Raw genomic sequence first — 25,609 nt, forward strand, 5'->3', positions numbered from 1 at the left:
TTTAGTTGCTGTGTGTGAGCTTTCTCTAGTTGTGGCGTGTGGGGCTACTCTTCGTTGTGGTGCACAGGCTTCTCCTTGAGGTGGCTACTCTTTTTTTTTTTTTTTTTTTTTTTTTTTGTGGTACACGGGCCTCTCACTGTTGTGGCCTCTCTCGTTGTGGAGCACAGGCTCTGGACGCGCAGGCTCAGCGGCCATGGCTCACGGGCCCAGCCACCCCGCGGCATGTGGGATCTTCCCAGACCGGGGCACGAACCCGTGTCCCCTGCATCGGCAGGTGGACTCTCAACCACTGCGCCACCAGGGAAGCCCCAGCGGTGGCTACTGTTGTGGCTCTAGGCGCATGGGCTTCAGTAGCTGTGGCACGTGGGCTCTAGAGGCTCAGTAGTTGTGGTGCATGGGCTTAGTTGCTCTGCGGCATGTGGGATCTTCCCGGACCAGGGATCAAACCTGTGTCCCCTGCATTGGCAGGTGCACCAGAGAAGTCCTTGTGGCATTTTTAAAAACCATTTGTTGGTTTGAATCAGAATCCAAACAAGATCCATACACTGTGATTGCTGTATCTCTTAGGCCTCTTTTGTCTATATCAGAGTTTCTCAACCTCTGCACTATTGACATTTGGGGACCAATAATTCTTTGTTGTGGAGGACTGACCTGTGCATAGCAGGATGTTTAGTAACATCTCTGGCCTCTGCCAGAGCATCTACTAGATACTGGTAGCACACCTGCCACAGTAGTGACAACCAGAAACGTGTCCAGGCCTTGCCAGATGTCTCTTGGAGGCATAGTCACCCCAGGTTGAGAACCACTGATTTGTAGGTTCTCCCTCTACCTTTCCCATTTTTTTTTCTCCTGGTGATTTATTTGCAGAAGAAACTGGGTAGTTATTCCTGCAGTTGCCTTCAGTCTGAATTTCATGAATTTCATCCCTGTAGTGTAATTTAATATCATCTGTCACCAGTTTCCTGTTAATTGGTCGTTGGATCTAGAGGCTTGATTCGTTTCAGATTTTTTTGTTTTGTTTGACAAGACTGCTTCATAGGTGGTATTCCATTCTTCCATCAGGAGGTAAATATCTGTTGTGTCTTTTTGTAATATTAACAACCACTGGTGCCTAATTCATTCATCAGGGGTCTTTTTTGTTTAAAATGTATATGTTTTCAATTAGGCAAATTTTATTTTATATAATAATCTATGTTCTCCCTTAATAAAGGAAGGGGAAATGGAAGGTGAGGCGGTTGAAGCCATTGTGGAAGAGTCTGAAACTTTCATTAAAGGAAAGGAGAGAAAGACTTACCAGAGACGCCGGGAAGGGGGCCAAGAAGAGGACACTTGCCACCTACCCCAGAACCAGACTGACGGGGGTGAGGTGGTCCAGGATGTCAATAGCAGTGTACAGATGGTAATGATGGAACAGCTGGATCCTACCCTTCTTCAGATGAAGACTGAAGTAATGGAGGGTGCAGTTGCTCCAGAAGCAGAGGCTGCTGTAGACGATACCCAGATTATAACCTTGCAGGTTGTAAATATGGAGGAACAGCCTATAAACATAGGAGAGCTTCAGCTTGTGCAAGTACCCGTTCCCGTGACTGTACCTGTTGCTACCACTTCAGTAGAAGAACTTCAGGGGGCTTATGAGAATGAAGTGTCTAAAGAGGGCCTTGCAGAAAGTGAACCCATGATATGTCACACCTTACCTTTGCCTGAAGGGTTTCAAGTGGTAAAAGTGGGGGCCAATGGAGAGGTGGAGACGCTAGAGCAAGGGGAACTTCCGCCTCAGGAAGATCCTAGTTGGCAAAAAGACCCAGACTATCAACCACCAGCCAAAAAAACAAAGAAAACCAAAAAGAGCAAACTGCGTTACACAGAGGAGGGCAAAGATGTGGATGTGTCTGTGTACGATTTTGAGGAAGAGCAGCAGGAGGGTCTGCTGTCAGAGGTTAACGCAGAGAAAGTGGTTGGTAACATGAAGCCTCCAAAACCAACAAAAATTAAAAAGAAAGGTAAAATGAGTTTATCCATTATACTCTCATAAAACCTTTTTGGGATAAAGCACCTAACACAGTGCCTATGCGCAGGGTATTTTACATTAAATGGATTTATTTTAAAGATTGTGATGTGGGTGCCAGTCTAAAAGAAGTTTTTCCAGATTGAGAACTTTTTAAGTCCTGAAGAGAAAGAAGTAAATTTATTAGTGGCATGAGATAATTATAATTCAATGTGACTTAGTTGGCTTTAGTTATAAAAGACTAATGAAATATATTTGTGGAAGTTTAAGATTAGGATTAATCTTAACACTTTGAAACCCTGCAACAAGTAAGTGTTTTATTTTGCACATAGGTGTAAAGAAGACATTCCAGTGTGAGCTTTGCAGTTACACATGTCCACGGCGTTCAAATTTGGATCGGCACATGAAAAGTCACACTGATGAGAGACCACACAAGTGCCATCTCTGTGGCAGGGCATTCAGGACAGTCACCCTTCTGAGGAATCACCTTAACACACACACAGGTGGGTGCTGGTTAAGAATGTTGCGGGCTACAGCATAGCAAAGGTTTAAACTTGGGTTTTAAATATCATCTAAGCTGATTCCAGTGGGAATAAGAGTGGGAAGATGTTTTTGTTCTTTCTTACGGTACCCTCTTTGTGATCTTGATTTATTATAAGCAGACAGACTTAGTTACAGGCAAATATAAAGAAAGTTTAGTGGAAAATAATCTAAATTTTATAAGGATGGTGATTCAGAAAAAGATTTTCTGTGGTAGTTAACCTATAATATTTCCCAAAGGTATCACCACTGTGTTGCTAAGGTTTTAACAACAATGACAAAAACTAACCCCACCTAAATTCCCAGGCAGTAATTGCCAGGCACTATGAAGAAGAACATTAGAAATAGAAATGAAATCCTACCTTTGTAAAAACTATGGTTTCTGGTTGTTTTACCTCAAAGAAGATAATTCATAATCCCAGAATGGAAAATTTAAGGCACCATTCCAGCAATTCAAACATTTATTCATTCATGGTCCACACATACTTAATACTCTAATATTAGCTTCATGTTGGCTGTGGTCAGGTTCTGGGATCACTAAAGAGGAGAGACTATGGGCTAAATCTCTCTTTAGTCTCTCTTCTGGGCTCATTATACTTTTGGTGTTGGCATTTAGCTGTAAGTGCTAATAGAAACTTCTTTCACCTAGTTCTTCATGCAGAATAGCTTTCCTCTATCCAGATTCTCCACCTCATTTTATATGATGATTCTTGTTTTTTATTTGATGTGCTGGTTGTCTGATGAATGTGATCAAGTAGGGATTGGCCAATGAGCAGTATGCTGTGCATTAGTACATTTGCTGATGTGACTTGGTCACTTTTCACCAACTACCTAGTTTCTACCCAGACACTTGATAATAATATGTTTTATTTGGTAGTTTGAAACCCTAGGGAAAGGGCATATGACTAGATGAAAGCAGCTGGCCCCATTATAGGACTTGCCAGAACGGGAGTGCCTTGATGTGGGCGCTGCATGTCATGGTCTAGTCTTCAGCTTTGAAAATAAGAAATTCAGTCTGTCTGGTTATTCAGGAATGATTTGGCAGGACTAATTCATACTAACCAAATCCTCAAGAGTCAGATTCACATCAGAAAAGCAGTTTATGCCAAGGAGTATGCCTTTTAATTTTCTAGATGCAGTCGTATTGCATTCTAGGGGGCGCCCTTGCCTATGTCAGGATGCTGTAGCAATTGAAGGGTGACTTGGTGAGCCATGGACCTTGAGCAGAGGGACATAGGCAGTCATGTGGGTCAACCCGATGAAAACTTCTGTCCCACAGCAGCGTCCACTTCTTTCCTAATTGCCATGCTTATGTCTACCAGAGGCAGGCCTCTTTCTCTCCCCTAGATAATACTAGGTAAACATTGGAAATTCTTTGTTTTCAACTTACCTCGTCCTAATAGAAATGGATGTTGCTTTCCTTCTCTTGTTAGTTGTTGTTTTACTTACCTGTTTGTACCACCAGACTATACATTTTTCATAGATAAGAACTCTATCCTTCACTCTTAATCCTCAGTGGTAGTAAAGAAGCAAATTGAGCAAATGAACATTCTTTGGAATTTTCTAGTTACTATCATATCCAATCACATTTCCCTCTCCAGTGTTTTCTCAGTCTCTGGGAAAATCATTTCTGCAGATGGCTGGACCCATTAATTACATTGTGACTCTTTCTTAATTCCATTCTCAAAGGTAGCCTTCCTTTGATTTTGGTGTTTGAGATTACCTTGCTGTTCACCCCTTACCCACAGCCCAAAATTACAGATAGACCCTAGTTTCTATATAATAACCTATGAAGGTAGCACTGTGTTCTACTGTCAGCTTTATCTCCTTATTATCATTATTACCTGGGCATGATATTTTCAGTGCAGTGTTCAGAATATAAAGTGGCTAGAGAAGATCTACTAAAGTAATGTTATGTTATGGGGCTACTATGGGAAGACATATTAAAAACAGTAAGATTATCTCAGTGAAAGAACAAACAAAACAAGAAATATAGAGGGTATATTATTAGTTCATAAAAATATTTAAATATTCCATGATTTGACTTTCAGATCACAGAATATCAGATATTGATATTTGAAAATGATGTTTAAATCACATAACATAAAAGGCAATACTACTTTATAAAGCCTTTGATAAATCTCTAGAATACCTTATCAAACCAAATTTATATAGAAAACATGTTATTATATTTGTATTATTTTTTAAAGAAAAAGTGGGTCAATATGGACAGCCCAATGACCCTATATGTATAATCATAATAACAGTAAGGTTTGGTGTGCAAAAGGATCTTCAGCCAAATAACTATTAATTCTGTGTCCTGTACTTGATAAAAATTGAGGTTTAAAGATATTGTATATTTTTTAGAAGGGTTGAAACAGAATGGTATTTCTGTTAACCTTTAATCCATAGTGACCAGAATATTCACAAAATAGGGATAAAAAATATTTTGTATTCAAAAGCAACATACTCGGATGGATAATTAAGAGAAACTAAATGTTTGGCATGTGTTTCTAATATTTTGGGGTTAGTGTTGTAAAGTCAGCTGGGCTCACCCATAGCTTTTGGAGCTACTCTCAGGGAGGGTTGATGAGATGACCAAGGTCCGACCTCATGTAGCAGTTGTGTCACACATTGAACTCTGTAATTAACTGTGCCCTTGATCTTGTCTTTCTGTTATACCCTCCTTTCTCTAGGTACTCGTCCTCACAAGTGCCCAGACTGCGACATGGCCTTTGTGACTAGTGGAGAATTGGTGCGGCATCGTCGTTACAAACACACCCATGAGAAGCCATTTAAGTGTTCCATGTGTGATTATGCCAGTGTAGAAGTGAGTATTCAGCTCCTTGTTGGTTCCTCTCTGAAGAAGATCATGATTCCAGTATGAACTGTCCTCATACTGACTTAATACAAGATAGAAAAGCTTGCTAGATTACTACACTCCCACTCCCCCTCCCCACCACCAAAAAAAAAAAACTGTGATGAGTGTGAAAGCTTTTCCCATTAAAAAAAGAGCACTAACAGGACTTCCCTGGTGGCGCGGTGGATAAGGCTCAGCGCTCCCAGTGCAGGGGGCCCAGGTTCAATTCCTGGTCAGGGAACTAGATCCCACGTGCATGCTGCAACTAAGACCCGCAACCAAAAAAAAAAACAAAAAGGAGCAGTAGGAACTTCCCTGGTGGCACAGTGGTTAAGAACCTGCCTGCCAATGCAGGGGACAGGGGTTTGAGCCCTGGTTCAGGAAGACCCCACCACAGCCCCACATGCCTCGGAGCAACTACGTCCATGCGCCACAACTACTGAGCCTGTGCTCTAGAGCCCACACGCCACAACTATTGAAGCCTGCGCATTCCAGGGCCCACGTGCTGCAACTACTGAAGCCCGCACACGTAGAGCTTGTGCTCCGCAATAAGAGAAGCCACCACAATGAGAAGCCCGCGCACTACAACGAAGAGCAGCGCCCGCTCGCCACAATTAGAGAAAGCCCACGCGCAGCAACAAAGACCCAACGCAGCCAAAATATAATTAATTAATTTTTAAAAAATCATCTTAAAGAAAAGAGCACTGATCCACATATTATTACAGGCAAGTTCTACCAAACTTCAGAGAAATGAGTAACTATACCAAGAGCACTTCAGAATTGAAGATTTTAGGGACTTTCCTAGTGCTCCAGTGGCTAAGATTCTACACTCCCAATGCAGGGGGCCCGGGCTCCATCCCTGGTGAGGGAACTAGATCCCACATGCCTCAACTAAAAGATCCCACGTGCTGCAACTAAAAGATTCTGCATGCCACAATGAAGGTCCTGTGTGCCGCAACTAAGATCCTACGTGCTGCAGCTAAGGCCCAGCAGCTAGCTAGCTTGCTTGCTTATATATATATATATATATATATATATATATATATATATATATATATATATCACCTTTATTATTTGAGGCTACCCTGTTACCAAAACACTGGATAGAGGATACTTCCAAAAAGAAAACTCTGTTTCTCACAGAAAAGCCAAAATTCTAAGTGAATTAACAAACCAAATTTGGTAATAGATTTAAAAATAAGTGATTACTAAATAGAATGTATTTAAAATGCAAGAATAATTCAACATTAGGATATTATTGGTGTGTACTACACTGAGAGATTAAAGAAAAACCATATCATTTCTATAGGTTACTGAAAAATCATAAAATTTAATACTTATTACTGTTTAGAGTTCTAGCAAGTCAAGAGTAGAAAAAAATATCTTTAGGGACTTCCCTGGTGGCGCAATGGTTAAGAATCTGCCTGCCAATGCAGGGAACACTGGTTCAGCCCTGGTCCAGGGAGACCCCACATGCCGTGGAGCAACTAAGCCCACACACTGCAACAAAGAGCAGCCCCCTCTCGCCGCAACTAGAGAAAGACTGCGCAGCAACGAAGACCCAATGCAGCCAAAAATATATATATATATACATTATAAGGAGTATATACTGGAAACCTATAGTAAACCCAGCCTAATTAACTCTGAAACACTGGAAGTATTCCCATTAAACTTTGGAACAAGATTTCCATTCCTACTGTTACCATTTCAACATTGTATTGGAAACCCTAGCTAATAGTATAAAATAATAAATGAATTATAAATGGAAAGACAAAACTGTCATGTCTTGCAGACATATTTGCTTACATAGAAAATTCAAGAGTATTGGCTGAAAAACCCAAAGCAGTAAGAGTTCATTTGGTTGGTCAGATCCAAGATAAATACACAAGAATCAGTGACTTATTTATACAGTATCAATAGTAGGAAACAGGTTCAAACTCTAACAGCAATAAAATGACCTAGGGATAAACTGAACAGCAAAAAATATGTGATACCTACCTGTAAGAAGAAAACGTCTCAAAATTTTCCAAAGGACATAAATAAATACACATTTCAGGTTGATTCTAAATGTCAACTGGAAGAGTAAGTATGAATGACTAAGAAAATTTTGAAAAACGAATGAGGAGCTTGGGCTTTCCCGGTGGCTCAGTGGTTAAGAATCCACCTGCCAATGCAGGGGACACGGGTTTGAGCCCTGGTCTGAGGAAATCCCACATGCCGTTGAGTAACTAAGCCTATGTGCCACAACTACTGAGCCTGTGCTCTAGAGCCTGTGAGCCACAACTACTGAGCCCACGTGCCACAACTACTGAAGCCTGCGCACCTAGAACCCGTGCTCCACAAGAGAAGCCACCACAATGAGAAGCCTGCACACCGCAACGAAGAGTAGCCCCCACTTGCCACAACTAGAGAAAGCCTGCATGCAGGAATGAAGACCCAACGCAGCCATAAATAAATGAATAAATAAATTTTAAAAACAGAAAAAAGAATGAGGGCCTTGTGCTATTGGCTGTTTGAAAACTATATGGTAAATGAAGGCAGTGTGATACTGGAGCAGGAATAAACAAATAGTTTGTTGAAAAAGAATAGATCCTTGTATATATAGGAATTTAATATATGTTAAATAGGCAAGTTTTGGAAAGAGAATTATTCAGTAATGCTGTTGGGACCATTCTTTAGCCTTACAGTGTGGAATTTTACTATATAGCACTTAGAAGTACAGGGAGATTTTAATTTAAAAATTGGAACACTTTCTAAAATTTTCAAAGGAAACATTAGTGTTCAGAACACTTCTTAAGAGTCAAGTTTGAAAGTCACTGTTTTGTTGGGAAGGTACTTAATGAAAGAAGAAAAGCATAAGTCCATAGTGAGGAAGGTGAGAGGCGCCTGGCCTGTCAGGGAAGTGCTGATGATATAGGAAGAGAGACTTAAGGGAATTAAAATGCATTTACTAACTTGGATTCAAAATTTGTTAGAAAATTGATCCATAAATAAGCATGGATTATTTTAAAACTATTATGGAAAATTTCAAACATATATAGAAGTAGATAGACTAGTATAATACACCCCCATGTACCTATCACCCAGCCTAACAGTTAATAATAGCCCATCTTGACTCATCTATGCCCCTAGCCATTTTACCCTCTTCCCTTGGATTATGGTAGGGATTTGAGAGGCAACAGTTACAAATAATGAGGAGGAAGAAATACTGTCTTTTAGACTTCTTCTGTATTATGAACTGCAGTGTCCAAAAAATAAGGCTTTTGTGCCTGACCCACAGTATTCATGTCACAATGTATGTTAACAAAAGTTTAAGAGGTTCGGTTGCTTTTGTGTTTCAGGTCAGCAAATTAAAACGTCACATTCGCTCTCACACTGGAGAGCGTCCTTTCCAGTGCAGCTTATGCAGTTATGCCAGCAGGGACACATACAAGCTGAAAAGGCACATGAGAACCCATTCAGGTAGGACTTCTCCCCTCCTCGTATTAATGAACCGCTTTTTAGTGGATCCCGTGGGACCCTTTGAACCAACACATGACCCTATTAGTTACCCGAATGGAAGCTGGCATGAGAGTAGTATATAATTGACAAATGCTTCTCTGGCATATCTTTGGAATTCATTGTTCTGAATATACATTGGAGAATGGAAAGTTTTTACTGTTAGAAGAAGTCTGGGTAGGTTACATAAGTAACCCAACTCGTCAGTTTTCCAAAGTACTCTCTTTTCCTAAAAAGAAAATCTTGCAGGTCCTCCTGTCATCCCGTCTGCTTCCCCCAAAGGTAAGTACTGCTGTAGGAACCACTCTTACTAAAATGTGAAGGACTCTGTGGCAGAGCTGGGCAAAGCAGAGGTGGTGGCGGCCATAGTTTGGGACTTCTTTTCCATCTCTGAAGATAGGCGTGAGCCAGGCAGTGGGCCTGAGCCTCATCCTTCCTAAATTAAGAACTGTAGATTCTCTGTGGATTAGCACATCTGCCACCTGGATTACCCTCCAGTTAAATGATAGTATTCAGTTATTTCATCTAAGTTCATTTTGTATTTCCTTTTAAGGGGAAAAACCTTATGAATGTTATATTTGTCATGCACGGTTTACCCAAAGTGGTACCATGAAGATGCACATTTTACAGAAGCACACAGAAAATGTGGCCAAATTTCACTGTCCCCACTGTGACACTGTCATAGCCCGAAAAAGTGATTTGGGTAAGTAAATTAACTAGTGGCAAATGAAAAATATATTTTGACAAATTTGTGAAAATAATGGAAATCACAGATTACTTCATGTAAGTTTTGTGAATGTGAATGGCCTGCTGTTTAATAAAAGTCATTGCTTAGGTGCTAGTGATACTTTCTTCTGTCTTCTTTCTCTTACTGAAGCTAGGCTATAAGATTCTTTCCTGACTATAGCTCATCTATAAATTAATGGCAGCTGTAATGAGAGAAAACAGTATAATTAAAGCCCCCAAATTTAGGGAAGTGACATAGTATGATTCGAACTAAGGTCAGTTCACTTCAGGTTTTTTTCACAGTATTTGTACTTCCTCTAGGTAATGGGACTGTTTTATTGGTTTGGTGATAGCTATATTTCTGTGCTTAATTAAGCTAGAGTTGTTTTGTTTTTGTTTTAGTTTTTTTTGCGGTACGCGGGCCTGCGGGCCTCTGGGCCTCTCACTGTTGTGGCCTCTCCCATTGCGGAGAACAGGCTCCAGACGCGCAGGCGCAGCAGCCATGGCTCACGGGCCCAGCCGCTCCGCGGCATGTGGGATCTTCCCAGACGGGGGCAGGAACCCGTGTCCCCTGCATCGGCAGGCGGACTCTCAACCACTGCGCCACCAGGGAAGCCCTAAGCTAGAGTTTATATAGAGGCAGAGTTTGGTGGTAGAAATTTTAGTATGACCCATATTCTTTTTAAAATAAATTTATTTATTTATCTATTTATTCATTTATTTATGGCTGCGTTGCGTCTTCGTTGCTGCGCGCAAGCTTTTTCTAGTTGCAGTGAGCAGGGGCTACTCTTTGTTGCAGTGTGTGGGCTCCTAATTGTAGTGGCCTCTCGTTGCGGAGCACAGGCTCTAGGCCTGCGGGCTTCAGTAGTTGTGGCTTGTGGGCTCTAGAGTGCAGGCTCAGTAGTTGTTGCTCACGGGCTTAGTTGCTCTGCAGTATGTGGGATCTTCCCGGACCAGGGCTTGAACCATGTCCCCTGCATTGGCATGCATGCAGATTCTTAACCACTGCACCACCAGGGAAGTCCCATACTATGACCCATATTCTTAAAGATAAGGTGACCTGGATTTATCCCTTTATTTTTATTATTTAAAAGAGATAAAAATATTGCCCCAGTTTGTTTATCCAAAATGCATTGCTCCCTGAATAATAATAATAATATAAACTTAGATAAATTGTACTTTCCAGGTTGTCTTTTTTTTTACTTTTTTACTCATTTGATCTTCACAACTACCATATGAAGTCATCAAGGTATATTCTAGCTTTATAGATGATGAACAGGTGTCTTGACCAAAGCTACACAACACAGCTTATGAGTGGCAAAGCTGGACTTGAGTCCTCTCGAACGCTCTAGAGCTGTTTCTCACACAGGGGCGTACATAAGTACCCAGGTCATATCAGGAGCATACTGAGCCACAGCATAAACTTGGCCTGTCTTACTGCAGCATTGGTTATACTCAGAAGGTTTTGAGTAAAGTTATACAATTGAGCTGGTGTCTTAAAACATTTTTACGTTGATATGACTATATTGAAAAAACTGTAGACTAACTAATGTTTTTAAGATGAAACTGTGAGCTTGAAGTAGAGGACTTTGGGCTCCACATAAGATTCAGTGGGTCATGTGTTCATCCTACTCTGCTCTTGAAAGGACTTTGTTAGAAAAACTTAAGAGGTACTGTCCTCAGGTAAATGAAAGAGTTTTACTGTTCTCACTGTATAGAAACTAAAATCTAAACCAGTAATATCTCATGGCAGTGTGTGAGCTGTTAGGCCACTGTTTGAATTATTCAATTTTTTTTAAGTTATTCATTTTCATGATGCGAATAAAAACCTTGAGTGTTTTATACTTGCATGATACCTCTTAGACCCAGCATAACGAGCTCTTTATGAGGCACTTAATTGCCTAGGAGCTGTCAAATAATAGTTATCTCCCAAAACTATTCCCAAACAAGTTTGTGTTCCCAAAGCAGGTCTGATTTCACACTAATATGCAATAATTAAGATTCATCACTTTGGGACACAGGAAAGCATGGAGAATCTTGACAGACCTACCAGAGTCAAGATTCACTTTGAAATACTTAACTGCTCTAAGTCTTTTTTTTTTTAAACTGATGTATAAGAATAATTCCTACCTTACAGAATCATTATTGTAAGTATTTAATAAGAATGTGTGAAAGAAAGTCTTTAACTATTAAGTCTCTGAGGACCAGAAGGGGAAAGTTGAGGCCTAAAAATTATTTGGAATAATATACGTGTGTATAAAAGGCCTTCATATAATGAACATGTGTAGAGAGTTAAAAGTGAGCCATCCCTTTCCCCTACCTTATTTCCGTTCCCCAGAGTTGGCCCTCTTTAAGTTTGATGTGATATCGCCTTGATTGAGCAGATTGGTAGCACCATGAATTCATGACCCCAAAGGCAGCTGGGCTCCTGAGTAATCCAGCTGTTTGTCCTCATCAGTTGTGCTCCCATTCTCTTCAGTGAGTTTGTCCATTCATTTATTCATTCCACAAATGTTTGGGTGCCTGTGATGTGGGAGGTTCCATGACAGAGTAGGATAAATCATTGTTAACTTCCTTTAAGCCTCTAATCTTCCTTCCCTTTTCTCTTTGCCTCCGTGGTCTCAGTATGTAACCTCTTTTCCTACTTCACAAAAAAATAAAGGCAACAGGTTGAAACTTCACATTTCCTGTTATCAGATGTGTAAACCTACCTGCATTCATCCTCTTTCCCCATCTGCTGCTAGAGAATTTGTGTCACTCTTCTTGTCTGTGGCCTGTCCCTTTGCCCTAATCCCACTCACCTGTGTTCTTGGCAGCCTTTACGTGGTCAGGTATCACATCTTTACCTTCATTTTCATGTTCTCACTCCTTAATCTTTCGCCTCAACTCTAAATGTGCTTACATCTCTCTTGTCTTTTTTTTAAAAGAAAGTCTTTCCCTTCTAGGTTTAACTCTTATTTCCTTCCTAGCCAATGCTCATAAAGAGTTATATCCCTCACAGTCCTCTCTTCCTCAGCTTCTAGTTTCCTTCCCATCTGGCTTATACCCATCACTCTATAAAGTGACTCTGACTAAGATCACCAATGACCCCACATTGCAGAATGAAGGGAACGTTCAACTCCCCATCTGCCTTGATCTCTTAGCATCATTCTTCATAGGGGGCTGCACCCTCCTCCTTAAAACACTGTCTTCCTTTGGCTTTCATGGCACTACATCCTGTTGGTTTTCTTCTGATTTCTCTGTTCCTTCTCAACCTTCTCTTGTTTTAATCCTTTTTCCTCTCACTGGCCTTAACTGTTAGGTTTCTTAAGGCATGACCCATACTCTTTTTCTTTCTTTGCCTTAGTGATTTCATCTGTTCTCTTGGTCTCACTCAAATCCTACTCCAAATCTATCCTTTGATTGAAGTTTATGTGACCATCTATTCCTTGCCATCCCTATCCCTACTTGATATCATTGGCATTTCAACTTCAATATGTCCAAAACTGAAGGTCTAAAACCCCTTTACCCCCTCGCCCCAGAGATAAACACAGCTTGGGCTTCAGCCCTGTTCCACTATTCCTTGTCTCAGTAAATGGCCCCACCATCTGCTCAGTTTTCCAAGCCAGAAACCTGGAGGTCATTCCTGATACCCACCTTTCTCTTCCTCACTCTCTGGCCAGTCACTCAATCCTGTTAATTCAACTTCTTAGGTCTCTCATCAGTTCTTCTCCTTCCCTCCGTACCCACTGCCATTTCCTTTATCCAAACCACCACCTTCTTTAACCTATCCAGTTTCAACATCTCAACTAGTCTCCCCACGTCTGTTACTCTTTTTATTCATTTTCTGTATAGCAGCCAGAGTAATTATTTTAAGAAGCAGAAAGAAATGTATTCTTAACTCTTTGAAATGCTTGTTTGTGTTTTCACAAGTTGGACTGCGCTTTGTATTTTGCTTTCAGGTGTCCACTTGCGAAAGCAGCATTCCTACATTGAGCAGGGCAAGAAATGCCGATACTGCGATGCTGTGTTTCATGAGCGCTATGCCCTCATCCAGCACCAGAAGTCACACAAGAACGAGAAGCGCTTTAAGTGTGATCAGTGTGATTACGCTTGCAGACAGGTAGAGCCCTTCATAGGTAGAAAAAGGTTGATGTCCCATTAGTGTTAGGTTTTATCAGAGGGTTTTTATATACCTTGTATGGTGACTATTTTTAAGGATAATATTTTCAAACTGTGGTTTATGAGATTGTCACCAAAGGTCCTGCTTCTTGATTGTATCATGTCTGATTCCAACTGACAGTTTTATTCAGTCACATCTTCCCCCACCCTCCACCCACTCCAGGCAGACTGCTAGCTTTTCTCAAAACCATGGGAAGAAAGTCCAGGACTTGAGAGAAGGGAAGAATCTGGTCCTGGGGCCTGATGCTTGGGAGTGATCTACAGAAGCAGCCCAGCAGGAGTGATCGTATCTGTGCTAGGATTTTGGGAAGCAGTTTTGTACCCCAGTATGGTTAACTTTATCCTCTCAATAAGCAGTTTTGAGCCTAGACCCTTGGGAGAGAAAGGTCTTGTCAGCGACACGCACACAGATCGTGGCTGGAGTAGCAGCTCTAGGACAGGCTCTGAGACCTTCCCCCACCCCACTTTCTTTCAGGAGAGGCACATGATCATGCATAAGCGTACCCACACGGGGGAGAAGCCTTATGCCTGCAGCCATTGCGACAAGACCTTCCGCCAGAAACAGCTCCTTGACATGCACTTCAAACGCTATCATGACCCCAACTTCGTCCCCGCGGCCTTTGTCTGTTCTAAGTGTGGGAAAACATTTACACGCCGGGTAAGAGTCAGAACTTTACTTCCTGTCTTACAGTTCTTGATACCACGTTCTTGAGCTTCCACTGCAAAGCAGGGCAGTTTTTTCCACTGAGGTTATAAATATAGAGATGCACTGTCATTTGGAAAAGGGTCAGTCATCCCCACCTCGAGGTTTTCTGTCCATGTGTGAACCCTTCTACTGATGGGGAACTCAGTATATTTTTTTTTTTTTTTTTTTTTTTTTTTTTTTTTTTTTGCGGTATGCGGGCCTCTCACTGTTGTGGCCTCTCCCGTTGCGGAGCACAGGCTCCGGACGCGCAGGCCTAGCGGCCATGGCTCACGGGCTTAGTTGCTCCGCGGCATGTGGGATCTTCCCGGACCAGGGCACGAACCCGTGTCTCCTGCATCGGCAGGCGGATTCTCAACCACTGCGCCACCAGGGAAGCCCCGACTCAGTATATTTTTATTTATTTGGCCGCACCGCGTCTTAGTAGTGGCCTGCAGGATCTTTGGTGCAGCATGTGGGCTCTTTAGGTGTATCATGTGAACTCTTAGTTGTGGCATGTGGGATCTAGTTCCCTGACCAGGGATAGAACCCAGGCCCTCTGTATTGGGAATGTGGAATCTTAGCCACTGGACCACCAAGGAAGTCCTGGGAACTCAGTACTTTTTTTTTTTAACAGTTCTGTCCTGGATCTTCACTTAGGGCCATGTTTGTCAGGTCTGCACAGGACAGGGAGGTTGGTCTGATTCTCCCCTGCTCAGAGGACCCAACCTCATCTTCTGAGCAACTGTCCTCTCTTGCCCACCCTTGTCTCTCTCCCCGCCCCCTCCAGGTGGAGACCATTTCCTCTGAATGGGGAGAGTTTGTTCAGGACACATTTAGCAGATACTAGAACATTGAGACTTAATAGGATTCCCCCCTCCGCCGCCCCCTGGTTGTTTTTTTTATTAAACTAAAAGAGAACTTCCAATTTTAATCTTACCTTTTTTAGTAATGTGAAAGAGGGTTCTGTTCCTTTTGTTAGAATACCATGGCAAGACATGCTGATAATTGTGCTGGTCCAGATGGTGTAGAAGGGGAAAATGGAGGAGAAACGAAGAAGAGTAAACGTGGAAGGAAAAGAAAGATGCGCTCTAAAAAGGAGGACTCCTCTGACAGTGGTAAGTAACTTGTTTCTTGAGTTAGTTGTACATGGCAGGTTTTGGTGCAGAGTTTCCAGTGTATTTACATATGGACATGCTGGGATACAGAGATAGGCCAGTCTCTCATACTTCCTTTAAACCTCTAATCTTCTTGATGTGTGTATATATTTACAACAGCAGTTAGTTTATTCCTGGAGCAAATTTTCTTTTTTTTTTTCTTTTTTTTTCTCATGGCATTCCATTGCTTGATAAGATATTATATGTTATGTTCAGTTAAAGCCGAAGCAAAATTAATATCTTTACTCAATTTACTCAGATTAGTGATATTCTAAGGCCAGCAGAGTTTCTTTTCTATGTTCATAGCTTTTACATTTAGGAAGCTGGTCTAGATTTGAGCAGTGAATCTAATGGACATGAAGAAGGTTGCTTAAGCATCCTGACCAACTTCTGGTTTGACTGCCTGTGTCAGCCTAGCCTTGAGATGTGTTGATCAAATCCATGAAGGTCAGCCTTTCTCTTCCTACCTTAATCTCTCCATTTATAATTTAACACTTTGCCTATTTTCCTACCATTGATGTTCTTTGGGGTGTTAGTCATGAAATCCAGACAGAAAGTATATGCGTTGTGGTGCTAGACTCATGAAAGGGGTGGCAAACAAAGGTGTTGGTAATGTAGGAATCACGTTTGATTATACAAACTTATTCCATAATGTTAGGTTTTATAATGTGCATACTTGGGCAACTGGCAGCCAGTTAAGAAGTCACATCTGTGACTTAAGGTTTTTTGGGAAAAGGATGTAGAGGGGTTTTGTTTTGGAGAATGCACTTACAGATGATGCCTGATGTATTTCTAAGGAGTTCTCATTTTGTCTTCTGCATTGCTTGTCAGTAGAAATAGCGGGGAAGGAAGTGAAGTTTCTGAAAACGTATTAAAGAACTTAGTTATTTTATTGGTTTTTATTTTAAAATTTGTTCATGAAAGTACTAGATTTTTAATACTTAAATCTATAACAAAGTCCCTTTTGTTTTTTTAATCTTAATAAAGACTTCACTTTTCTATTCAGAACTTTATTTCTGGGAGAATATTCATCTAAGCATAAGAGTAGTTTATTCTTTGCTGCCTTTTTTAGTAGAAAATTATTTTAAGCAGTATCTTCATTCTCTCGGTTTTAAGTGAATGCCTCTTTTAAAATGTCACTTTGCTTAATTTTTATAAAAGCACATCACTCTCTACTGAGAATTCTGTGGGATCCCTTTGTTTGGCTAAGAAATTGAGTGGACTGTTGGGAGGTGCCAAGGAATGTCAGAGGGCCTCAAGTACCAGCAGAGATCCACAGATAACCTTTTGCTTCAGGATACCTTTAGTTGCTCTTTGTTGCAGAGCCTCCTACTGCCACAGACATTGTCCCATGCCCTTTGTTCTCATGGTTCTTCCCTGTTCATTTCTGTGGTTCATCTCCCAACAAGACGAGCTCTAGTATCTAATTGTACTTTACCAGAAGCATCTTTCACCTGCAGAGTTTATTGACGGTTCCTAATAGATTTCTACAGTTCCTCCCTTTGTCTTCTGCACTGCTGGTTTGTACAGCACAGTGTTTGGTTTTGGACCTCATACCTAGTGTCTCTTTATCCCAGAATTTCTGGGCTGGTGAAGGCCACACAGTCGTATTTGTTCCCTCCCAGAAGTTCTGCCTGTTGGCCATCAGCAGAAATTGACCAGCAGAGTCTACTGCTATTTTCAAGGCTTTTTGCCAAAATCTCTCCCAGCCAATAAGCCTTTGACCCTATTAACCTTCTTTGTGTGCTTTTTCCCCCAATTCTGACTGAATTTGTTTAATTTTCTAGGCATTGGGCCAACTTAGGCAATAGGGGGCTTGAATAAGTTCAGCAGGAAAGCGTGTCATCCTTGACACTCTGCCACGTACCAGTACGTTCCCCACATTTTCACTTAGGATTTCAGTTACTTGGCAAATAAGGCATTTTGTCCTGAAGATCAGGCATTTACTCACAGACTTCTCAATTTAAACGTTTGGTGCTAGAGAAAGAGAATGTGCTTGTATCCTGCATTTCTTGGAGGAAGGCAGACGGGGTACATTTTGTGCCTTGGCAATGGGGGAGAGGTAGCAAGAACTCTTCGGTTGCCTGTAGGTGTGGGCAGCAGAACAGCCGCAAACTGTGGTTAGTTGTGCCTTAAAAATCATTTAGCTTTTCTCTATTCCTATAAAATGAGGGTAATGTCTCTTATTTAATGAAGCCTAAATGGAATAATGGAGAATTTTTAAACTGTGATGTACAGTGTAAAAATGAACTGTGATTATGTAGTAGAATGTAAGTTACAGAGCACGATTACAGGCATTATCTCAATCCTTGTGATCCTTGGGAGTGCTTTAGAGATTACACAAGGAAACTGAGGTTCAGTGCGGTCATGGTCCCAGGTCACACACTTAGGAGATCTGAGACTCAAAACCATATTATCAGGCTCCTTGTCAGTATTCTTTCTATAGCAGTTCCCTCTCCTTTTATGTGATAATGGCATTTGGGAGAAGGTAAGGGAGTTAAGAATGACCTGTTGGGTCTGGAACAGCTGGGAATTAAATTAAATCCCAAAACTTGGCTTTATGCTTTTCCTAGTAAATAGGACCTCACGGTGCTTCAAGAACTTCATACACACAGACATGCATGCACACCTTCACCACTCTTCAGGAGTCCATCTCAGGCTTAGTGTCCTGCTTTATTTATCCTTGTGTGGTAGGTAAAGGGAACATTTGTTTCATTTTCAACTTAGAACACCGTTTGTGGGTTTTTTTAATATAACTGGCATACTGTGGAGTTGCCTCTAAGAATTCAAACTCAATATTCTGATATCTAAAGCTGATAGAAAAAAGTAATATCCAGTCCACATAAAATATGAATAATAATATTTGGGTTGATTTGCTTATATTGCATCAATACCAGTTTACTCTGTTAACACTGAAAACAAAAATTCCAGTGAAAGCATTTTTTAAATAGGCTTTTAACGATGAAAATAAATACGTAACTAGACTTCATAGAATATGTGATTATTTGTGTGTTATTTTTTCTTCCACCACTCTTCTCCTCGCCCTACTCCCTCTTCTTCCCAATTTCATGAGAAGAAAATGCTGAGCCAGACCTGGATGACAATGAGGATGAGGAGGAGCCTGCCGTGGAGATTGAACCCGAGCCAGAGCCCCAGCCTGTGACCCCAGCCCCACCACCTGCCAAGAAGCGGAGAGGACGCCCCCCTGGCAGAACCAACCAGCCCAAACAGACCCAGCGTAAGTTGACTGTCTCAGCACAGCAGGCTGGCGTCCTCTCCTAACACGTGGGGAAGCCAGACAGGTCCTTATTCTTTGGGTCGATGGGAACTGAGCCATGAGAACAAATTAAGGTCACACTGGGAACAAACTCTCAGGAAGCGATTTTTTTGGTTTTTACTGAGGAACATCTCTAGAGGCCTGTTAGGTTTCAGTAAGAGAAAGTCCAGAGTAGAACGGTACTTAATGTTCTGCAAGGTGGGTACTGTTAATGTGGGAGGGTTTTACAAAACAACCAGAGTCATAGTCAGCTGGCAAAATTGATGTGGTAATGAATGTAAAACAGCCAAATTTTAAAAGATAGAGGGAAAAAGCAATTTCTGAGCTGACACTGTCCCTCCTAAGAAATCCAGGCCTGTGGATTCTATTGCTGGCCTCCTGATTTATGAGAGGACACAGAGGAGGTGTTCACCCTCCACGTCACACCACGTAGCAGTCCTGTACTGGACGTGGCCCTTGTGACAGCAGGCTCTGTGGGGTCTCAGCTCTCTGTTCTATTCATGAATTTCCTAAAAGCTGGCAGGTTTTTTTCTTTCTTTAACAAATACAGGGTTTCATCTATTTTTTTAATATGCTCCCTGAGCCCTGTGTCCAGATGTCTTATTGCAGAGGGGTGGTTGGCTCTTAAAGATCCTGGGAACTGGGGCTTCCCTGGTGGCGCAGTGGTTGAGAATCCACCTGCTGATGCAGGGCACACAGGTTTGCGCCCCGGTCTGGGAAGATCCCACATGCCGCGGAGTGGCTGGGCCCGTGAGCCATGGCCGCTGAGCCTGCGCGTCCAGAGCCTGTGCTCCGCAATGGGAGAGGCCACAGTGAGAGGCCCGCGTACCCCCCCCAACCCCCCCCTCACACACACACACAGGCCACAAGTGAGTGAACTGGCAGAAGGGCCCTGGGTGTTGGGAGAACTTCAGACTCAAAAATGTCAGGTTCTTTGCTATAGGTGGGTCATCTCTAAAACGGACCTACATCCCACACTCTGAAGTATTCCTAGTCCCGCACCATCTGCATTTTTTGCCTGTCTCACACACACTATTATGAAGCCCAAATTTATGACATAAAGGAAAACTAAGTTTTTTAATATAAAATTTGGGAGTCATATGAAGAGGAGTGTCAACATTTTGTTCTTTGATAGTATCTAGAGTAGTGGGGCTTTGTGTATGGCTGCATTTTAGGTTATTAGGTCTTTTTTTTTTTTTTTTTTTTTTCGGTACGCGGGCCTCTCACTGTTGTGGCCTCTCCCGTTGCGGAGCACAGGCTCCGGACGCACAGGCTTAGCAGCCATGGCTCATGGGCCCAGCCACTCCGCAGCATGTGGGATCTTCCTGGACCAGGGCACAAACCCGCGTCCCCTGCATCAGCAGGCAGATTCTCAACCACTGCGCCACCAGGGAAGCCCCTATTAGGTCTTTTTGATTGACTTTCTCTGTATGGAATCTAAGGCTTTCCTGTGTTGCTAACATTCATTTAGTATTGAGTCTGAAAAGACCCTTGCAATCCTTGGGGGCTTTAATGGAGCATTTGTTTTGTTCATGCTCTTCTTTGCCAGCAACAGCCATTATTCAGGTTGAAGACCAGAATACAGGTGCAATTGAGAACATTATAGTTGAAGTCAAAAAAGAGCCAGACGCAGAGCCCGCGGAGGGGGAGGAAGAGGAGCCCCAACCGGCCGCCACAGACGCCCCCAACGGAGACCTCACGCCCGAGATGATCCTCAGCATGATGGACCGGTGATGGCGGGGCCTCGCTCGTTGCCAGGACTGCTCTGGGCTGTGTTTAAACGGCCCGCATCTTAATTTTTCTCCCTTCTTTCTTCTTTTGGCTTTGGGAAAAGCATCATTTTACCAAACATACTGAGAACTAAAACTTCAAGGATGATGTTAGAAAAATGTGATTTAACTAGAACTTGCTGTTTGATGTTAGCAAATCATGGAATGTTCTGAGTCCCTGAGGGTTTACTGTGAAGTGCTGAGGACAGTGTTGACGCCTAACTGGTTTTCTTAGATGGAAACAGAGACATTGAACCCTCTCTCTTGCTATGGTAAACCACTCCAGAAACCACCACTGGGTTTCCCAGAGTTCTATGGTCTTCTTCCCAGGAGAGTTTTTAATTGTAAATGCAGACTTGGGAAGGACTTAGACTTTTAAACTGGTTTTTGCTTTTGCTTTGCCCTGACTCTCTTTGCTTGGAGTCAGTTGCACACCAGTAGTATGGCATGCTACAATTGGTTTCTGTCCTGAAGACTTTGCCTCTTTCTTGGCAAAGTTTCTGGTATGGTCAAGCTTGTAAATAACTTTTTTTACATTTTAATCTTTTCCATTAATTAAGAGGTTGAAAAGAAGTGCAGTGTAAGAAAACCCAGCATTTTAATTACTTGCTAATTAAGTTTCCACAGACTGTAGTATGTAAATGTTGACAAGGAATTGGATCACAATCATGTAGCAGAATGGCACCAAGACTGCTGCCCGCTAGTGACGGACACCCACGTGGAAGATCATGATTTTCCAGCCCATGGAGCCAGCATTTGAACCTTGTACAATTAACTTTGTTATGATTTCCCATCTACATTTTCTTTGCTTTGTTTGTAGCTGAATTTTGTGTTTTATAACTCCTCTGTTAAAGCAGAAGGGTGATTATGAGTGGGTCACAGCAGCTCTTAAAAGCTGGGCCAGAAAATTTCACTAGGTCAGTAATTTAAACTTTGAATCTTCAAAAAATAATAATGTGAAGCAAAACCAACTAAAAATGATTCTTGCACATGAACTGTCACATGTTTAAAATGTGTTTTTTAGAGAGCCTCAGTCTTGCTGATTTCAAACACTTTTTTCTTCTGTGTATTGCTTTTAAGAGAGCCATCAGTTAGCTATCAGACTCTAGGTTGATGCATTTTGTACTTAGCTGTACTGTGTGATATTTTTCATTATTTTAGGACGCCAACATGAGACCTGTAATAAAATATGTAATGGGGTTGAAAGCTGGGGAGGAGGATCTACTGCTGTACAGCTAATAAATCATAACGGATTAACAAGTGCTCCAAACACTCCGACTTGTGTGATTCCTGCCTAACGAGGGGCCCAGAGGGGTCTATGTGCGTAGCCTCAGGCAGTGCAGGCCTCCTTGTCTTTCAGATGGAAGCTATGTTTCCAGGATGACCACTTCCTCTCTAGCAAATGAGAGGTGATCTTGGCAGGTGATGGATATTGAGTGCATCCTGCTGCAAGTTCCAATGCCCCAAAAGTCGTATGTGAGTAGAGAGGTGAGTGTATACAGCTGCCAGCCCCAGGATCCAACTGAAGAGCCGGTTGCCTGTGGTAGAGCATGTGGGCCACAGAGCTTAGAGGAGAAGGGGCTGATGGGACTCTTTGGCCTCAAGATCTCAGCTCAAGGAGAGCTGGGATCAGAATACATCGAGCTCTGCCAAGTGCAGGGGAACAGAGAGAAGCTGGGCTCAGTCTGCCCTAGAGAAGTTCATTTGAAAGGGAGACAGATGTGCCGCCACCAGGCTGTGGGGAGAGAGTCCTAGATAGCACAGCTGCTTGTTAGCACCTAGGAAGCAGGATGGAAAGGGAGTATGTTAGGAAGTTTATGCATTAGTGAAATACCGTCTTGCTGCTGTTGGCCATTTCTGGGTAGATTCCTTTGGCAAGCCCCTTTTAGGTGAAAGCTTTGGCCACTAATTATAGGTTTTTTGGTTGTTTGGTTTAAAAAAATTTTTTTTTATTGAAGTATTTACAGTGTGTTAATTACTGCTGTACAGTGATGTTGATTAAGTTATATGTACATTCTTTTTTATCTAATACTACTTTCCATTATGGTTTATCATAGGATTTTTTAAAAATTTTTATTTATATGGTCGCACCAGGTTTGTAGTTGTGGCAGGCAGGCTCCTTAGTTGTGGCATGTGAACTCTTTGTTGCAGCATGCATGTGGGATCTAGTTCCCAGACCAGGGACCAAACCTGGGCCCCCTGCATTGGGAGCACAGAGTCTTATCCACTGCACCGCCAAGGAAGACCCCTGTCATAGGATATTAAATATAGTTGTGTTATACAGTAGGACCTTGTTGTTTATCCATTCTATACATAGAAGCTTACATCAGCTAACCTCAACCTCCTACTCCATCCCTCCCCCATCCCCCCTCCTACTTGGCAACCACTACCACAGACTGGTGTCTGTTCTCTATGTCTGTGATTCTGTTTCTATTTCATAGATAAGTGCATTCGTGTCATATTTTAGATTCCACATATAAGTGATATATGGTGTTTGTCTTTCTGACTTACTATGATAATCTCTAGGTGCATCCATGTTGCTGTAAATGGCATTATTTCATTCTTTTTTATGGCTGAGTAGTATTCCACTGTATATACGTACCACATCTCCTATATCCATTCATCTGTCGATGGACATTTAGGTGGTTTCCGTGTCTTGGCTGTTGCAAATAGTGCTGCTATGAACATAGGGGTGCATGTATCTTTTTGAATTATGGTTTAGTTCTCTGAGGAACCTCCATACTGTTTTCCATAGTGGCTGCACCAACTTACATTCCCATCAACGGTGTAGGAGGGTTCCCTTTTCTCCATACCCTCTCCAGCATGTTATTTGTAGACTTTATAATGATGGCCATTCTGACTGGTGTGAGGTGGTACCTCATTGTAGTTTTGGTTTGTATTTCTCTAATAATTAGTGATGTTGAGCATCTTTTCATGGGCATATGGTCATCTGTGTTTCTTCTTTGGAGAAATGTCTATTTAGGTCTTCTGCCCATTTTTAGCTTCGGTTGTTTGTTTTTCTTTGTTAAGTTGTATGAACTGTTTGTATATTTTGGAAATTAAGCCCTTGTCATTCACATCATTTGCAGGTATTTTCTCCCATTCCATAGGTTGTCTTTTTGGTTTTTTTATGGTTTCCTTTGCTGTGCAAAAGCTTGTAAGTTTGATTAAGTCCCATTTGTTTACTTTTGGTTTTATTTCTATTGCCTTGGGAGACTGACCTAAGAACATTGGTACAATTTGTGTCAGACAATGTTTTGCCTGTGTTCCCTTCGAGGAGTTTTATGGTGTCATGTCTTATGTTTAAGTCTTTAAGCCATTTGAGTTTTTGTGTATGGCGAGAGAGTGTGTTCTGACTTCATTGATTTACATGCAGCTGTCCAACTTTCCCAACACCACTTGCTGAAGAGACTGTCTTTTTCCCATTATATATTCTTTTTTAAAAAAATTTATTTTTGGCTGCGTTGGGTCTTCATTGCTGTGCACGGCTTTTACTAGTTGCGGCGAGCGGGGGCTACCCTTCAGTGTGGTGCGTGGGCTTTTCATTGTGGTGGCTTCTCGTTGTGGAACATGGGCTCTAGGCATGTGGGCTTCAGTAGTTGTGGCTCGTGGGCTCTAGAGCACAGGCTCAGTAGCTGTGATGCACAGGCTTAGTTGCTCCGTGGCATGTGGGATCTTCCCAGATCAGGACTCAAACCCGTGTCCCCTGCATTGTCAGGCGGATTCTTAACCACTGCGCCACCAGAGAAGCCCCCACTATATATTCTTGCCTCCTTTGTCAAAGATTAATTGACTGAAGGTTTGGGTTTATTTCTGGGCTCTCTACTCTGTTCCATTGATCCATATGTCTGTTTTTATGCCAATTTTGATTACTATAGCTTTGTAGTATTGTCTGAAGTCTTGGAGGGTTATGCCTCCTGCTTTGTTCTTTTTCTTCAGGATCGCTTTGGCGATTCTGGGTCTTCCATGGTTCCACATGAATTTTAGGATTATTTGTTCTAGTTCTGTGAAAAATATCATGGGTAACTTGATAGGGGTCTCATTAAAACTGAAGATTGCTTTGTGTAGTATGGCCATTTTAACATTATTAATTCTTCCAATCCAAGAGCATGGGGTATCTTTCCATTTCTTTGTATCATCTTCAGTTTCCTTTATTAATGTGTTTTTTTATTATTATTAATGTTTTATAGTTCTCAGCCTGTAAGTCTTTCACCTCCTTGGTGAGATTTATTCCTAAGTATTTTATTTTTTAGATTGCGATTTTAAAATGTATTTTTTTTTACATTCCCTTTGAGATATTTCCTTGTTGGTGTAAAGAAGTTTAACCAGTACGTTAATCTTGTATCTTGCTATCTTGCCGAATTCGTTTATCGGTTCTGGTAGTTTTTGTGTGGAGTCTTTAGGGTTTTCTGTATATAGTATCATATCATCTGCATATAATGACAGTTTTACCTCTTCCCTTCCAGTTTGGATACTTTTTTAAAAATTTTATTTTTGACTGCATTGGGTCTTCGTTGCTGTGCACGGGCTTTCTCTAGTTGAGGCAAACGGGGGCTTCCCTTTGTTGCAGTGCGGGGACTTCTCGTTAGGCATGTGGGCTTCAGTAGTTGTGGTACACGGGCTCAGTAGTTGTGGCACATGGGCTTAGCTGCTCTGTGGCATGTGGGATCTTCCCGGACCAGGGCTCGAACCCGTGTCCCCTGCATGGGCAGGTGGCTTTTAACCACTGCACCACCAGGGAAGTCCCCCCAGTTTGGATACCTTTTATTTCTTTTTCTTGTTTGCTGTGGCTAGGACTTCCAATCCTGTGTTGAATAGAAGAGGTGAGAGTGGGCATCCTTGTCTTCTTCCAGATTTTAGTGGGAAGGCTTTCAGCTTTTCACCGTTGAGTATTATATTGGCTATGGGTTTGTCATAAATAGCTTTTATTATCT

At 41.9% G+C, this 25,609-nt stretch overlaps 1 protein-coding gene across 7 annotated transcripts in view; it reads left to right on the forward strand.

The window, feature by feature from the left end:
- Positions 1-21,945, forward strand: part of CTCF (CCCTC-binding factor) — a 63,782-nt gene extending 41,837 nt beyond the window's left edge. For 4 of the 7 annotated variants that reach the window (XM_059044842.2, XM_067018388.1, XM_067018389.1 and 1 more), the window contains 10 exons: positions 1,211-2,000; positions 2,338-2,508; positions 5,242-5,375; positions 8,747-8,867; positions 9,457-9,606; positions 13,571-13,731; positions 14,266-14,448; positions 15,455-15,590; positions 18,706-18,867; positions 20,456-21,945. In XM_059044842.2, coding sequence (XP_058900825.1) covers positions 1,220-2,000; positions 2,338-2,508; positions 5,242-5,375; positions 8,747-8,867; positions 9,457-9,606; positions 13,571-13,731; positions 14,266-14,448; positions 15,455-15,590; positions 18,706-18,867; positions 20,456-20,640 — 2,184 coding nt within the window. In that variant the 5' untranslated portion in view covers positions 1,211-1,219 and the 3' untranslated portion in view covers positions 20,641-21,945. The remainder of the gene's footprint in view (positions 1-1,210; positions 2,001-2,337; positions 2,509-5,241; positions 5,376-8,746; positions 8,868-9,456; positions 9,607-13,570; positions 13,732-14,265; positions 14,449-15,454; positions 15,591-18,705; positions 18,868-20,455) is intronic. The other 3 variants (XM_059044843.2, XM_067018390.1, XM_067018391.1) reach the window with 1 other exon arrangement.
- Positions 21,946-25,609: the final 3,664 nt, after the last annotated feature.

The sequence above is a fragment of the Kogia breviceps genome, chromosome 18, assembly GCF_026419965.1.
Source record: "Kogia breviceps isolate mKogBre1 chromosome 18, mKogBre1 haplotype 1, whole genome shotgun sequence".
In the NCBI taxonomy this organism is placed as follows: domain Eukaryota; kingdom Metazoa; phylum Chordata; class Mammalia; order Artiodactyla; family Physeteridae; genus Kogia; species Kogia breviceps.